Below are 17796 nucleotides of genomic sequence, written 5' to 3'. Positions count from 1 at the left end.
CAAAATGTCATGATTGTAGCTCATAAGGGACAGGATATATGCTTGTTCAAAGTTTGGTGGGGAACATAAAAAATGCAGGAAATATAATGGGCCGAGCTTATAGGTCCTTATGAGGGTTAAATGTTTTTCCAGTATTTTACAAATGTTCCATCCCAAGAATAAATCACTGTTCTCTCGGGAAACCTGGTATTTCCCACCAAAACCGGAAGTCATTCAAAAGCATTATAAAGCATATACAGTACATTCGGAAAGTATTCAGACCCCTTAACTCTTTCCACATTTTGTTAAGGTACAGCCTTATTCTAAAATTGATGCAATAGTTTGTTTTCCTCATCAATCTACACATAATACCCCATAATGACAAAGTGTAAACAGGTTTTTAGAAATGTTTGCAAATGTATAAAAAAATGTAAAACAGAAATACCTCACTTACAAACTACCCTTTGCTATGAGAGTCGAAATTGAGCTCAGGTGCATCCTGTTTTCATTGATCATCCTGAAGATGTTTCTACAACTTGATTGGAGTCCACCTGTGCTAAATGCAGTTGATTGGACATGATTTGGAAAGGCACACACCTGTCTATATAGGTCCCACAGTTGACAGTGCATGTCAGAGCAAAAACCAAGCCAAACGGAAGCCACTCCTCAGTGAAAGGTCCGCTTGGAGTTTGCCAAAAGGCACCTAAAGGACGTTCAGCCCCAGTCCTTATGAGAAACATGTTGCTTAAGAGGAGATGCAAATACTGTATGTACAAAATGTCATGACTGTAGCTTGTTCAAAGTCTGGAATTTTAGTTGATTACTATAGCCTATAGGAAGGAGGTGAAATCTAGTTTTTTGTTTATTATAAAAAGCTAAAATGTTGATACAAATACCTGCAAGCTGAGATCTACTGCTCAGATTTATTCTAAAAATGATTTAAAAATCTTAAGCCTATGCAACAATAACCTATTCAAAACAGTCTGTAGCAATGAGGTTTGTGCATATTGGCTATGCTTGAATTGCCTTGCTGATGTTGTTCTTCTCAGACCATTTCCAAATTATATTTCAAAACTTAAGGTTTATGATCACACCGGTAATAGATCAGTTGTTGTATTGCTTGTGAGGCACAGCTGAGTGGGCATAAACTTTTTTTTATTTTATTTCAATTTACTGACGATGCCTGCATCTGATGATCAGTCTCAGTGGAGGGAGGGAGGGAGCAGCCATCTGCTCTCTCACCGTCCGCTGAGACTGACCATGACCAAAAAGGGGACATCGTCTTCCAGCTGATGGCGAAACTCGAGTCACTCCGCATTATTTTGGCCTATGACCAATGTTACTCCTATGACCAGAGAAAGTGAAGTATTTCCACTAATAATAACAATGCAAGCCTTTTGATACACTCGTTCATTGCAGCTGCAGTGCTGGTTGAAGTGGAAGAAGGGAGAAGCTCATTTTACGGCGTATAAAAAGGGGGTTGACAGAGCTGAATGAAAACGTAAACATGAACTCACTCATTAAAACAGCAGCTCTTTGCTGTATTCATCGACAGTCTCTCTTTAAAACGTTTGGAACTCTCACAGTGTCCATTTTGCTGTCCTCTCGAGGAAGCTGCAGACACTAATCGTAAGCCATCTGATTGACGAGCCTTAGGCCTATAGGTGCACTATAGGTGCCCGCGGGGTATGGCACTCGGAGGCAGCACTACAGCAAAGCCTAGCCATAACAACGATTATTCCTGGTGATTTTTTTTCTTCTCCCCTAGTCATATTGATGCTCCCAAAATAAAATTCCAAGTAGCACAGCTAAATATTTAGGAGCATATGCGACCACAATGGCCTCACTTTAGAGCCCTGCTAACAGCAGAACGCACACACGTGTGGACAGACACACCACGACTAGCCACGGTCGTGTTGCTATAAATATGTGCGTGGCATGCAAACAACAGCACTAACACACATGCTGATGTCAGCACACACTCAGACAGCTGCGTTTATGCAAAAAAAGGATGTGTGTGTATACATATTTTTAGAGGGCCGCTTTGAATACTTTATCAACAGCTCAACTGGGTGGAGTAAAACTCTCCGACAGCTGAAACAAAAGTATGCTTATAGGAGGCTAAATATTATGGGAGAACTTACATTCTAAACGCCATATGGGCTTTTTATATTGCATGGGGAAGATCAGAGCTGGTTTTAGTCAGGGTGATGTGGAGTCATTGCTTGTGGTTCAGAACAGGCTGAAACGGCCACATCAAGAGAAGGGAAGGAAGGGAGAGGTCTAGGTTAATGATTACAGTCTTGTGTAAAGTCATTGTTTAGGGGGGAGTAGGGCAGGGGGGCGGTGGGGTTGAAGGGGGCACTTAAGGTGCTTTTGTGCCTTTTAGTTCAGCAAGGCAAATGTTTGTGGTGATACTCACTGTCCAGTGGAGACCTATGTGTGTGTGTATGTGTATTTTTGTGTGGTGTGTGTGTCCCTTTGTGTGTGTGTGTGTCTGTCCCCTCCGCCTAGGGGTTACTGAGTCCTCCAGTGGAGATTATTCCTACCCAGTCCAATGGACAAAGCCTCTGTGTGCTCGGGACCCAGGTCGGCATCTCCCACTAAATATTTGCCCTGGTGGTCGGACGCCCAATACTCGTGAGACACGCTGGAGTAGCCTAATGCATTGATAGGGCCGGGAGGAAACAAAACAACTATTTTGCAGAGTACAACTCTCCTCTCTGCTCTACTGTGCCTTTGTGTTGAGGTCAGACAGACAGAGAGAGAGAGAGAGAGAGAGAGGGAGATTGTTATATGTCATGACATTTGTTGGTTGTTTAGAATAGGAAAACTACTGAGCAATCATACATTTTCCTCTATGCTATTGTAGTTTATTAGACAGGCAAGGACTAGAACTTCTGTCGGTGCATGTGGACTTGTTAGCACCAATTGGATATTCATCACAAAGAGCTAATGACCGATTGGGCGGGGGGGGGGGGGCTTTTACACAACCAACCAACCGATCAGGGATTTATTGTTCATTAGAGTTTCTCGTTGAGAGATATTCTTAGGAAGACCTAATTGAAACCCCCCTTTCACCTCCCACTCTTGTGAAGTAGATATGACATACAGAGATCAAAGATAATGCCGTATTAGGAAAGTACTTTGTCCCTGTTAGCTAAACAACGATGATGCTGATGACCGTTTGCTCTGTATGTTTAGTTTAAATAAGGAGTTGTAAGGCCCACAAGTCCTAAGGACTTTAGGCTACATCATATGACTCGGTGCGTAGGTCCAGTAGTTCGGTAACTCAGCAACAAAAACACCTGGGGCAGCTTTCCTCAAGATGCTAAGATCAGGATCAGATTCCTGATTATTATCCCGGTCTGTTATTTAGATGAGACCAAATCACCCTAATTGCGCTACTGTTAATACTATGTGATACTTAGTGGAATTACTTATTCCTCGTGACAAGGGCCGGGAGTTTGTCTCTGACCATGTGAACTGACCAGGAAAACCTCTGGGCCGTAGTAAGGCCTATAGCCAATCCATTTTTCCTTGTCGGGTCATATGATCAGGAAAGTCTCCTCTGAGCCCTACTCATAACATCTGGTCCACACTTCTGTCCTACGACACACTTCTATTCTATTCTACTGTGATGTGAAGGATCTCTGACCGAGACAATGACTTTTGTGCCCTCGTTAGTTATAGTCCCATTGTCTATCCTGCCTATCCGCCCAGCAGAACATCTGTCCCCTCTCTGTGTCACCTCTGTTGGGACATCTGATGTCCCCCTCTCTCTCTCCACGTGTGTCCTGTGGTATGACTATTATTTCTGGAGGAACAGTGGGAGACGATGCTACTTCTGGATGTTAATGTTTTCTGTCTGCATGATATTGTGGGGCTCCAGAGTGGCGCAGCGGTCTAAGGCACTGCATCTCAGTGCTCGAGGCGTCACTACAGACACCTTGGTTTGAATCCAGGCTGTATCACAACTTGCTGTATCACAACTTGGGAGTCCCATAGGGTGGTGCATAATTGGCCCAGCGTCATCCGGGTTTGGCCAGTGTAGGCCGCCATTGTAAATTGTAAAATAAGAATTTGTTCTTAACTGACTTGCCTAGTTGAATAAAATAAAAATAAATTATTACTGGTGGTATTCATATTTATTTTATATAACTATGTAAATCAGTTATGAACAAATTCTTATTTACAATGACAGCCTCTATATATATATATATATATATATAGTAGAAATAAATAAAAACCCTTGAATGAGCAGGTGTATCCGGTACTGTGTATATATATATTATTTCTACTCTTTTCTACATTGTAGAGCAGTCAACACATCAAAACTATGAATTAACATATAGAATCATGTAGTAAACAAAACATTTGTTATTCTTCAAAGTAGCCACCCTTTGCCTTGATGACATGATGTGTTTGAAAGCATGGTGTTTTTGTAGACTCACTCCCATTTATGACATTTCTGTGACTATGCGATAATAAGCTACCTATGTGTAGGCCTATCTTTACCACCTGGTTGGTGCGTGTGTGTGTGCGTGTGTGTGCGTGCGTGTGTCCTTAAGATTTTGTGACCCACAGAAACATGTAGGTCCATGACTCTTGCTCACTTGGACAACTACTTAACAGGCTATTAGATAGTGTTCTCTTATTTCAGCTGACCTGTTCAACCTTAAACACGGACCCCCCCCCACCCCCTCTCTCTCTCTTTCTAATGGCCTATTGAATGCCTCTTCCTACTGGGCACAGCTTTCCATTTATTGAGAACACTGACCTGTAAAGAAGGGTTGGAGGTAGTTGGTTGTGGATGGGCAGGCTACAACATTTGGATTGTAACTTATGGTAAGGTGTGAGACAGACTACTCCTAGCCTGTAATGGTCAGCAGGGTTTTTGAGTCTGTCCGGTCAACTAGTCTTTCATTGGTATGAATGGAAAACAGCAAACCACCAACCTGGAGTTAGGTGCCAATAAAAGAATGGGAATCACAATCTAAAAAGCTTATAGTGGAGTTTCTCTAGATCTGGCTTCCTTGTGTCCTCTCTCCCGTCAAGAAGAGAGGGCGCAGTGTCAAACGTTTCATCAGAAGTTGTTGTCTTCTTCCAAGGCCTGTCGTGGTGAATCATCCTATGTTGGAGCTTACAGGGCCGTTATTATACACGTCTTGTCTCTGGGAGATTGCGGCTCTTTGGTGTTCTGTTCTGAACAGAGATTAAACAGAAGCAACAGCAGCAGTCTCTCTGGAGAGTTGAGATGTCAAGGGAGGGAGGGAGGGAGGTTCGAGGGGGAGAGCGAGAGCTTTCCAAAATATTTGGCAGTAGTCAATGATTTGCAGACCCTATCTAAGTGTTGTTGACCACCTTCGGGGGCCAGCATAATGGGGGCATTGTTACCCTCTGTAGTTGAAAAAAAAGTGTAGAAACTAGCCAGGTTATTGCCTAGGGGGCTTTATGCAAAGTCATTGCATTATTTTTCAGTGCCAACAGAAGTTATATTTTACCTTTCATTCTGTGTTAGATTACAGTAAGGGGCTAAGGAGAGAGGAGAAGGAAGAGGATGAGAAGAAGGAAGAGAGAGAGAGAGAGTGATACAGAAGGGTAGCAGAGAGAGAAGCCTGGATAATACCAGGCGTGACACAGAAGGGTAGCAGAGAGAGAGAAGCCTGGATAATACCAGGCGTGACACAGAAGGGTAGCAGAGAGAGAAGCCTGGATAATACCAGGCGTGACACAGAAGGGTAGCAGAGAGAGAAGCCTGGATAATACCAGGCGTGACACAGAAGGGTAGCACAGAGGTCGGGCCGAGGTGCACTCTCAAGCTTCATCATGTATTAGCAGCCCTGGAGAGATGACCAAACCAAACTATGGGATTAAATATAAAATCAGATTGCATTCCCCTGCATACTAATGCTTGTCAACTGGCCTACCTACACAGAGCCATATAGTAGTATAGAGATATATAGGTAAGCATATAGCTAGGCATAGGCCTTAAATAAAATCCTTTGCTAAGCTATTTTACCACAAACAAGCACATCTTTGTGCATTTTTGTAACATACTGTATAGCATTAGCCTCCTTAGTGCCTCCTTTGTTGTTCATTTCAAGCCTTCGCACATCTCATGGAGGAGTGGGGTGATATAGCCTACGGTATATTGATTTGACTAAATATAATTAAATGGGCCGATCCGATGTGCAGTACAATAGTGGATTGGATAAGGCCTGAAACAACAAGTGTAGGAACGGCTGTGCCTGTCCCAGTTCTCTGTGGAAATGAGGTCAGAGGTTACAGCTGATGCAAGTGGGGCACGAGCAGGGGGCCATGGGATAGGAGGGGGTGAGAGGAAAGAATGAGAGGAGGGGGTGAGAGGAGGGGGTGAGAGGAGGGGGTGAGAGGAGGGGGTGAGAGGAGGGGGTGAGAGGAGGGGGTGAGAGGAGGGGGTGAGAGGAGGGGGTGAGAGGAGGGGGTGAGAGGAGGGGGTGAGAGGAGGGGGTGAGAGGAGAGGGTGAGAGGAGGGGGTGAGAGGAGGGGGTGAGAGGAGGGGGTGAGAGGAGGGGGTGAGAGGAGAGGGACTGCGCCCCATAGTCAGGATGTTTTCCTCGGGAATGAAACAATGGGACAGCGTGAGGGGTTTTGAACACGAAGGCAGATGCCGACAGGCAATTTCTATAGATTTCAGATTCAGAAATAGATTGAAACAATGAAGATGGAGTGTCTCATGAAGCCGAGCGCCCAAGTTTCTGATGAGCGAGACTACAAATGCTGTGACTGTCTGGCCCCCTGCCTCTTCCTGATTGTCTAAACACATTGTTTTGACGTGTCAAGGCAGTAGAGAATTGCGGTGATGGTTTTCTGTGATATCAGAGTGCACCTTTGACACAGATTCCTATACTCTCTGTCGTTTTCCTTGATATTTTGTTCTGATATGCAGTGTTATTCATAATTTATTAGCACTTTTTCCGCCTGTGGGAATCGCCTGGCCAAGGTGTTTTTTTTTCTCCCTTTCTAGTGGAAAGCCATTCGCTCCCTTTCTTCTCTCTCCTCTTTCTGAGATCTCTCTCTTTATGCGGTAGAACGTGTCTTCTTAGTCGTGTATTCAGACCACGTGTCACCATTGTGACACATCTTTTCCCAGAAGTGTCCCCCACTGTCCTGCCTTGGGTTGTCCAGCTAATGAATGAGGGGATGTCGGTCATCTGCATTATCTTTCATCAAAGTGACCCCTCCCTCTTTCTCCATTCCAGTCCCTCTAAACCCATCCTTTTCTTTCTTCTCCACCTCTTTTACGTCCCTCTATTCCCCCCCCCCTTCTCTGAATCATTCCTCCTCTGACATCCCACTGAGTTCATCTCACGCCTGACGGAGCATTTAGCTTGCATGCTCCCAGGCTACGGCTGGCCGCAGATGCAGAGTGTGTGTAGGAGGAGTGTGTGTATGTGTGTCTCAGTACTGTATCCCTCTCTCTTGCTCCGGGACCCCTTCCCTTCGTTCTCTCAGACACACCAGGGTAGATTTTGGTCTCCTTGGTGAAAATAGGGTCAAGGAATAGTGCGCTTGACCCTTCGAATGGTAACTGGACTTCCTTGGTAACCCTTTCTGTGTACTTTCAATGGGACTGGATACCGTCAGTATTTTCTGGAGAATGATACCCTTTCCAACCGAACCACAGTGAGGCTTGACTGGCTGTTCCACTCTGGGCAGAGGAGAGTTGGACCTTGGTTGGATTTTGACATTGGACAAGGGTGGATTCCCCCCCCTGCGACTATAGGATACCATGCTGCCTCAACTGCCTCAACTAAGAAGGGTAATGTGACTTAGCCTACGTATTTTGGGTCAAATAATACACTGGCAAGATATGCATTGGATCCCAGAGGGTAGAACTTGAAACATGAATTTCCAAAGTGGTCCTCCTACTTCTGTGGAGGGATGCGTGTGTGAGTGAGGGGGATGTTTGTGCGTGTTAGTGCGCGGCGTGTTTGGATGCAGTGGGGGTGTGGAGAAGTTCCGTATTATAGCACATTTTCATTTGGGGGACGCTCATTATGTGGTTGTATGGTGAGATCCTGTCGAGTGGCTGCTATCCAGTGTTTTAATTAACCAAACCCTGTGAGGAGATCTGCTGAATCTATTTGGCACAGAGGCTGGCAATGAGTGGCGAGCACCGCTTCAGGGACGAAGGGATGGAGAAGGGAGCAGAGAGGGAGAGAGAGAGAGATAGAAAGAAAGAGGAGAGCATGCTGCAGAGAGTACGTGAGAGAGGGGGGAGTGAGGGATAAAGACAAAGAAAGAATATGATATGAGAGGAAGCTACACGGGCATGTCTTTTTATTTCAATAGAATAGCCAAATGTTTTACAATTCTCTTCACATGAGTGGGTCCACTGAGGGATGTTCATGTGTAAACCTTCAACCGAGTACGTATATGCCTGCTACATCAGGTTAGTGCGGGGCAGGGAGAGAAGATAGCACGATGGAGAGGGATAGAGAGCAGTTGTTTCGCAAGCTATCTCTACCTGAAAATACATGATCTAAGTGATTGATAGCTGCTATTCTGCAGTCATAAAAGTATGCCTTGTTTACTTTGAAGAACTACTAAAATAGTGATTGTGTCAGACAGCATAGGCGGCAGCTCTATGGAGATGAGATGATAACTTGAAATGAAATAATAAAGTCGTCAAATTAAACACATTTTAATATACACTTCAACTGATGTATTTTTAAAAAGTAAAGCAATGTGAATAAATAAGCAGTAATGGGAAGTCACGACCATCATGCGACTTTTATTAATTGTTTTTTTTTTACAGCATTTTGCAACCCCCATAATGCATAGCGTTTACAAAAATAGTGAAGACTGAAATCGAAACTTGATTATTTGTTAATAATTTAACCCGAAACTGAACAAACCTAAAGAAGCACTATTCGCTCAGCACTAATGATAGCCTACAGAAAAAAAGAACTGTCCCCCAAAAAAGTATATATTATTTTGGCATCAAGCCCATATACTAAACTGCAGAACCCACATCCACTTCCTGTGCCAATGAGCTAGCTAGCTGTATCAGGCTGGCTGTGTAAAACGATGGATTAAAGCAGCACAAAAGACACCCCCACTAAGAACGTTGTCATGCTGACTGGGACGGTAGCTCGGTTGATAGTTGGGGAATATCCTGCACCGAGGGATTCTGCTTTGGTTGAGGTGGACTACAGATGATGGGGGACTGTTGGAGCTATACCAAGGTGAATTTGTTACTGTCAATACTGTAAGTGGATGGTAGCTGTAGAGAAGCATGATTGCACAATGTTTTGTGGTGCACTGGAGTGTGTTATCCTCTACTACAGTAGGGATGGTTTTTGTAAGCTACACACAAAAAATGTCAAACATCTTAATACTACCAGATGGGGGTTATTTGGCTTATAACTGTTGTTGAACCCTTTTTGGTGATACAGTAGAACCCTTTTTTGAAGGTTCAGTAAAGAACCATCCTCATAAAGTTCTAAATGGTGCTATAAGGAACCCTTTCCTAAGGTTCTATAAAGCGCCATTAAAAAAGATTTATAGTGGCCTCCTGTTTGGCGCAGTGGTCTAAGGCAGTGCTAGCTGTGCCACTAGATATGCTGGTTCGAGTCCAGGCTCTGTTGCAGATGGCCATGACCAGGAAACCTATGGGGTGGCACACAATTGGGTTAGGCGATGTCTCAGCAATGTCGTCCAGGTTAGGGGAGGGTTTGGCTGGCCGGTTAGTCATTGCGCTCTAGCGACTCCTGTGGTGTACGGTGTTTCCTCTGACATATTGGTGCAGCTGGCTTCCAGGTTAAGCTGGGTTGTGTTTTAGAGGACACATGGCTCTTGACCTTTGCTTCTACTGAGTCCGTACTAAATGTTCTATATAGCACCAAAAAAGGGTTCCGCTATGGGTACACACCATTTTGTGGCTATATAGAACCATTTTTTTGTGTTCTTTATAGAACCTTTATGGAGAATCTGAAAGCTTCTTTAGAAATAATTTTGAAGAACCATGCAGTTAAAAAAAATCCTGGATCCGCACCATAATTTATTGTTAAAATTCCATAGGTTTTGGGCCTCCCAAGTGACGCAGAGGTCTAAGGCACTGCATCGCAGTGATTGAGGCGTCACTACTACAGACCCGGGTTTGATCCCAGGCTATCACAACCAACCGTGATCGGGAGTCCCATAGGGCGGCGCACAATTGGCCCAGCGTGGTTAAGGGAGTTTTTGGCCGGGTGGGCTTTACTTGGCTCATTGCGCTCTTGCGACTCCTTGTGGCAGGCCGGGTGTCTGCAGGCTGACTTCGGTCGTCAGTTGAACAGTGTTTCCTCCGACACATTGGTGCAGCTGGCTTCCAGGTTAAGCGGGCAGTGTTAAGAAGTGAGGTTTGGCAGGTCATGTTTCAGAGGACGCATGACTCAACCTTTGCCTCTTGAGCCCGTTGGGGAGTTGCAGCAATGAGACAAGACTGAAATTGGGGGTAAAATACTATATATATATATATATATATATATATATATATATATGTGTGTATGCGTGTGTGTGTGTGTGTGTGTGTGTGTGTGTGTGTGTGTGTGTGTGTATGTGTATATGTATATATATATATGTGTTGTGTTATGCCAACACATATTATATATGACTATGGCCAGTGATGGTGTCTTTTGAAAAACTCATGTGTCAATGTGTCTTGTGTCAATTGAGAACGGCCGACTAAATCAGTCAGTGGTTCTCAATCTTTTCATCATGGGCCCCCAGCTGTTCCAGAGGTAGCTCACTGGGTTTGACTTGTCAATTAACACAATAATAACACCTATGGAATATATATATATATGTATATATATATATATATATATGTATGTATTCCATAGGTGTTATTATTGTGTGTATATATATATATATATATATATATATATATATATATATATATATATATATATATGTATATATATGTATATATATATATATATATATATATATGTATATATATATACAGCTACCCTGTTTGTATGGTATTTAGATTTTTTTATTAGCTTTAATAACTTTAATAACATCATCAAGTTTTTCCCTATTCTACACATAGTTAGGCTATATGACAGAGGAGAGACGTTGCGTGAAAAGGATTCGTGTGACTATCATGTACCTCATGCTTCCTGTTCAACTCCAAGGTACAGATGAGTACAGTTAGGTTGAATAACTGAATGAATCTATGAATAATTTACAAGGCCATTGTGGGTTAGCCTTTCACAAGACACCGTCACTGGCCATAGTCATGCATTTCACTGTAGGCTAAAAGTAGCCTACAGTGAAAGTCCTTTTACTTGGAAGTGAAGAGGAGGCTGAATGTGTTTTTTGTAAATGGTGGGGTCAAGGAGTTCGTCAGTGGAGGTGTTTCTGCTTGTAACCACTAGTGTACAGCAATACTACGGGGTGCCAGTATCTCATTTAAGAGACTAGGAGGACCATGGATGTCGTACCCACACTATTAGCTGTTTAGAAGAAGAAAGAAAACCAAAACCCCACAACGGCACCCAATACATGAATTACACATATCAGACAGTCTATAAAGTAAGTCAAGCGCTGTGTCTGATTGGTGGCTTTGGCTGGTAAAAACAGTCTCTTTGGAATCGGTACCGCTAGCAATCGGTACCGCTAGCTCCAAGAAGTACCAGACCCATAAGACTTTTACTAACAGACAAACAACGCTAAGTTAGAAAGGCTAGCTAGACCCACTGTTCAATTAAGTGACCTCAACTCTTTCTGTTTTACCCTGTTGCCTTATTAGAAGGCAGGTGTGCCAAATAGACTTGGATAACAAGTTAAGTGGTAGTAGCAACGCGAGAGAGTAGGTCTAATTGTCGATTGTAAAACCCTTGGCCTTTTGAAAAGGGGAAAATATTAGTACAAACAGTGTTGCCGTGAGTAATTTTGTGTAGGCAAGGTACAGCCATTATAATGGATACCTGGAACTGTTAAACCTCTTGACATTTCAAAGCTGCTGCCGCATTATCAACACGCATGGAAAAGGTCATGTAGTCAACTTTTGGTCCTTGGCAACTACTGTAGTGAGGTTTGTGTCACTGCAAGAGGGCTGCCCTTAACCAAATCTCAGAATGCTGCGCCAAAAACATTAGAACTGTATTGGGATGTTATATTCATTCTTGCATCATTCTCTCTCTCTCTCTCTCCTCTGTTTACAGGATCAGTTTGATAACTTGGAGAAGCATACACAGTCGGGCATCGAGTTCGTGGAGAGGTACACCAAATTCGTCAAAGAGCGATCGGAGATTGAAATCAACTATGCAAAGCAGATTAAGTGAGTTCTGCTTCTTTATTGCCCAGTTATGACCTTAGTCTAGGCCTCTGTCTAGATGTTTCACGGGTGAATGAAATGGATAGTACTCTTTAATAATGTAATCATTTCACTCTCAGCCTTCTTCAGCGTACAGTGTATATAATGATTATAACATATAAGATATTTCACTGCCATTAAAAACAAGCATGTCATGCTTCCGCACAGGCAAAGTCAATGACAGTTTGACGGTGTTCATCTCATTCAGCCTGCAGTGAGCACATCACTACTGTGTTGGTTTTAGTGAGGTCGTATCAGAGAGCCTGGCAGACTCAGCGATGTTAGCTTTAGTCAGGTGGATGGCTAAACAGAAAAAGGATGCCTGGAGCGGTAGTCTCTCGCTTTCTTTCTTTCCATCTCTCTCTCTCTTTCTCTCTAGTTGTCTGTTTCTCTCTCGGTCTCTCTTTCTTTGTTTCTCTCTGCGTCTCACTCTCTCATTTCTCTCTCTCTCTCTCCCTCTGGCACGATAGTGTTTTTCTCTCGCTGTTTTCCGCTGGAGGCGAGAGGAAGTAAGGTGGGGGGCGGGTTGGGGGCATGCGTTGCCATAGTAACGAGGTATCATCATTATCAACCCCAGCCAGCGCTGACCCACATTTATTTTTTTCCAAACACGGGGGAGTGTCAGTCGTTTAGTCCCGCCCCCTTTTAAACCTGCGCTCTTCCTCCCCTCAAATTCCATCAAACCACATTTTGGGATTTGGTTCCCAGGAAGGAGGGTAGGGGTGAGGGGATATTCTTCCTAAGTCCTCTTACACCCCAACAACAAGCAGCAGGGATCTTCCCCCCAAATCCCTTATCTCGTTCCCTAGAGAGGGCCCATAAGAGGGCTAAACACTCTAAGTACTGACTACTGACCAACCCCCATCCAGCACCCCTCCTCACCCCTAACCCCACCTCCTTCTCTTTCTAGATAAATCTTCCTTTACCAAGGAGATAATAGAACTAGTAGTTCCTCACTCTCTGTTTGCATGCATAGCGCACATACACGCATGTTCATACACACACACACATACACACACACACACCACATGCCTTAATTAGTTTCCATCTGTGTCGGACTTTGGTATCTGTAACACAGAGATAGTATTTTATGGAGCGATTTCAGTGCCAACCAGCCTCACAACCACAGACGATGTGTATGGCGTCGTGTGGACGAGCAGTTTGCTGATGTCATCATTGTGAACAGAGTGCCCCATGGTGGTGGTGGGGTTATGATATGGGCAGGCATAAGCTATGAACAATGAACACAATTGCATTTTATCGAAGGCAATTTGAATGCACAGAGATACCGTGGCGAGATCCTGAGGCCTATTGTTGTGCATTCATCCGCCGCCATCACCTCATGTTTCAGCATGATAACGCACGGCCCTATGTGGCAAGGATCTGTACACAATTCCTGGAAGCTGAACATGTTCCAGTTCTTCCATGGCCTTCATACTCACCAGACATGCCATCCATTGAGCATGTTTGGGATGCCCTGGATTGACGTCTACGACAGAGTGTTCCAGTTCCCGCCAATATCCAGCAACTTTGCACAGCCATTGACGACGAGTGGGACAACATTCCACAGGCCACAGGTTTTCTGATCCACGTCCGTACCTTTAAAAAAAAAAGTATCTGTTCCAACAGATGCAAATCTGTATTCCCAGTCATGTGAAATCAATAGATTGGGGTCTAATGAATTTATTTCAATTGACTGATTGACTTTATATGAACTGTAAAAAATCTTAGAAATGATTGTATTTTGCATAAGTATAGTTTTGTTCAGTATAGTTGAAATGCCCTGTCATAGCCCTTCTAGGGATAGCCTCTCCACTCCCTATTTAATATGGCTTTTGTGACTGACTGGGTTAGAACCCGTTCTCCTGCGTGTCACAAGACTGAGTTAGCCCACTTAGTTAAAGCCTATAAAGATAAGTTCATGTAAAGGACAACACGATGCTTGCTTAACGAGTACCCCTTCCCCCTGATTTAGCTCATACCGAGACGCAAACTCAGGACCTCTGCCTCGCAAACACGTGACCGCTCACCTGAAGCACTCCAACCCACCGCGCTATTTAAAATTTTGCAAGGCGCGACACTTCAGGCTGATAAGTGAGTTTCACAAATCCCTATCTGCCAGTGGTTGAACCAGCACAACTGTAGATCTGAGTCCCGTGGCACCATTGCAATGGACGTCACGCTGCCTGCTTAGCGAATACCGCTTCCCCCTGATTCAGCTCATATGGAGACTCAAACTTAGGACTTCTGCCTCGAAAACACATGTGACCGCCCTCCTGAAGCATTTCAACCCATCGTGCTATTTAAAAAAAGGCCTACTTCAAATTGCGCAAGGGCCGATACTTTGAAATGATCTGCTATACTAATACAAGTCTTCGAAATCCAGCAAGGTGACTTGGCATGGTTTGGAGATCCATGCTTATGTGATGAGAACCTTGCCTGAGACCTGAAGACGTGTTAGTTTGACATGTGTTTGTTTGTGTTAGACATAGTCTAGTTTCAAGCAGGGCAGACAGGCCACCTGGTATTTCGTCTAACATGTTTTGGCTAAGTTATTTGGCTAATAATGGGGGCCGCATGGAGAGGAATGGGCTGGTGTGTTCAAAATGCCAGGGCCAGGTTTTGGTCCCAGTCTGCCCCATGTTTCAAGTCTACAGCAAGGGTAGTCATTATAAGATGAACATTTGACTCGGTTGAGACTGCTAAAGCCTAGCCATTGGTCCTGTGACTTGGATGGATCTTTTCAAGTCGGTCAAAGGAGGGTGAAGTGTAACACAGGTGGTTCTGTGACCATGCTCGTGTGATAAGAAAGTTGCATTTTCTAGTGCACAGGAGACATGTGTTATAACCCAGTCAGTCAAACTAACACGTCTTCATGTCTCAGCCAAGGTTGTTCATTACATGGCCTCGCGGGCAGTCTGATCCCACGAGCTTACATGAACGGTTCGCTACAATCGTTAATCAGTCTGGTATTGACGAGGTTACTCATCACATGGATGGATCACCAAACCGCCTCTGTTGCACTCTCATTAAATGGAGTGCAACAGATCCTTCTGCTTCTGTTTGCCACAGAAATTGTTGTGGCTGTGCAGTAGGCCTGATTTTGAACCCAGTCAGTTATATTGGTGTCGTGTTCTCTGAGTATGAGGTCAAAGAGGGGTGAAATGTAACCCGAGACTTGAAGACTTGTGTTAGCTTCCTGGACTAATCCTTATGGGCTTCGTCTAAGTGGGCTAATACAGTCCTGTGACATGCAGGAGACCTGGTTTCTCACCCAGACGACCTACTGCTATCACAGAAAAATATGATTTGTAAGTGACAGAATAGATAGCCCTGTTTCTAAAGCTTTCAACAAGGTTATTCTGTTTTTTTTTCTTTGACACAATGTGCATCATTGTATGTGTATCTTTGGACTAATTAGTCTCCAACCAATCAATTTAGCTCGTTAAAGCAGATCGAATCTACCTGGATCACTCCTAGATCCAATAAATGCTAATGAAATTGGCCCTTGGATCACCCGCCCCTCGTCACACCTCTATGCTGGAGGAAGTTAGATTTATATATATATATATATATTTTTTTTTTCTTCTCCTCACTCTCTTTCCTGCCTCTCATCTCCCCCACGTGTGTCTCTTTTTCCTCTCCTCCCTCTCTTGAACCTTTTTTGAGGTTTTTCCCTCTCGCTGCTGCAATTCTGCTGTAGCTTGACCTTGTCCGTGTGAGTTCTGATAGAGCTGCGATGTCTGTTGGATCTTTGATAGATCTGTTCTATGGTCTCTGGGCCTGAACATGGTGACAGCTCTCTGCCGTGTATGAAACACCTCATAGATGGGTTAGCATCTCTACATCCGCTATTAGAACGGACTCCTCGACAAGACACACACCTCACTCTGCTCTGCAGATACCACGGCACCACAAAGGTCAAAGAGAAATGGTCGGAAATTAGACCAGAGGCATACAGTGAGCTCAAAGTATTGGGAAAGTGACTCATTTTTGGTTGTTTTGACTCTCTATTCCAGCACTTTTGGATTTGAAATAATACAATGACTATGAATGGATTGTGAATAAGACTAGCTTCTCACCATTACATTAACAGGGGAGGTTAGCATTTTTGGGGGGGTATGATGTTTGTGCGGACAGTCTGTGCGTTAACCTCATAGTCACTGTATCATTTCAAATCCAAAGTGCTGGAGTACAGAGCCAAAACAACAACAAAATGGTCACTGTCCCAATACTTTTGGAGGTCACTGTATTTAAAACCGTGCATGATATAGTGTGTAGACAGGCGGCATGGCTGGCTGCACAATACACAGTGCACAGTACCATTAGACCTATTTCACCAAACCAAACAGCATGCGCTGGTATAATCTAGGTTAAATCCTCCTCCACTGTACCGAATGGATAAACACGCACAATGTTTCATTATAGTACAGAAGGCTACAGTGCATTACGTTTCCTCCCCCAAGCACAGTAACACACATTGGCATAATCCACAGTACAGTAGAGTACAGTAGGCATTGTGCATACTACTAAGAATAATGGGGGTGTGGGTGTTACAAACACACTGTCTAGAGAAAATGACACAGTATCACCCAATATGGGGCACACGCACACACGCGCGCACGCACGCACACACACACACACTGGTCTAATCCTTGTTAAGTCCTATGAGCACCCCCTGTCTGTCTGTGTGTTGGTTAAATACTCTATGGAGGAGGAGGAGGAGGAAAGCCAAATGCATTTTGAAATGACATCTGGCCATGAGAGACAGGCAGGGTAAAAGCAAGAGAGAAAATGAAGGAGAGCGGGGGAAGAGATAGATCTGCCTGGCAACAGAGCAGACACCAGGGGAGAGTAGTAGGGGGTTGTGGTGAAGAGAGAGAGAGAGAGCGACAGTGAACGAGCAGACATGCTGTAGTGTTTTTACCACATCCATGATTCGTTCGTTCATTCCTTATTTTTTTTAAACACATCCCATGTGTGGCATTTCAATGCTAGTACTGCCGAGGAGGAACACGTGCATGTCTCACTGGCAGAGTTAGGCCCACATGGTAGCCTAATAATAACCTTTGCTACTGTCAATGGCCATAACAGTTGTTGTACCAGCATTATTAATATTGTCTCTATTATATTGCCGCAGTAGCTTAGTCGTTGAAGAGGCAGCGGTCGCTTCGTATCTCTCTCCCCCCCCCGTGACGAGGGCACGCCAAGAGAGCATCCTGACCGGTTGCATCACCGCCTGGTATGGCAACTGCTCGGCATTCGGCTGTAAAGCGGCTGCAGAGGGTAGTGCGTACGGCCCAGTACATCACTGCGGCCATGCGTCCATCGCAGGACCAATGTACTAGGCGGTGTCAGAGGAAGGCTCCAAAAAGAATTGTCAAAGACCCAAGTCATACACTGTTCTCTCTGCTACCGCACGGCAAGCGCTATCAGAGCGCCAAGTCTAGGTCCAAAAGGCCCTT

The 17796-nt window shown here is 44.3% G+C and overlaps 1 protein-coding gene across 18 annotated transcripts in view; it reads left to right on the top strand.

Annotated features, from left to right (window-relative positions):
• The window catches only part of LOC135544555 (formin-binding protein 1-like), a 104421-nt gene that overhangs the window by 31637 nt on the left and 54988 nt on the right, over positions 1-17796 (top strand). For 16 of the 18 annotated variants that reach the window (XM_064972268.1, XM_064972269.1, XM_064972263.1 and 13 more), the window contains exon 2: positions 12180-12295. In XM_064972268.1, the coding sequence (XP_064828340.1) occupies positions 12180-12295 (116 nt within the window). Of the gene's footprint in view, positions 1-7738; positions 7784-9140; positions 9213-12179; positions 12296-17796 lie in introns of those variants that run through there. The other 2 variants (XM_064972267.1, XM_064972266.1) reach the window with 2 other exon arrangements.

Source organism: Oncorhynchus masou, chromosome 8 (assembly GCF_036934945.1).
Source record: "Oncorhynchus masou masou isolate Uvic2021 chromosome 8, UVic_Omas_1.1, whole genome shotgun sequence".
NCBI classification, from domain to species: domain Eukaryota; kingdom Metazoa; phylum Chordata; class Actinopteri; order Salmoniformes; family Salmonidae; genus Oncorhynchus; species Oncorhynchus masou.
This window is presented reverse-complemented; position numbering and strand designations above follow the sequence as displayed.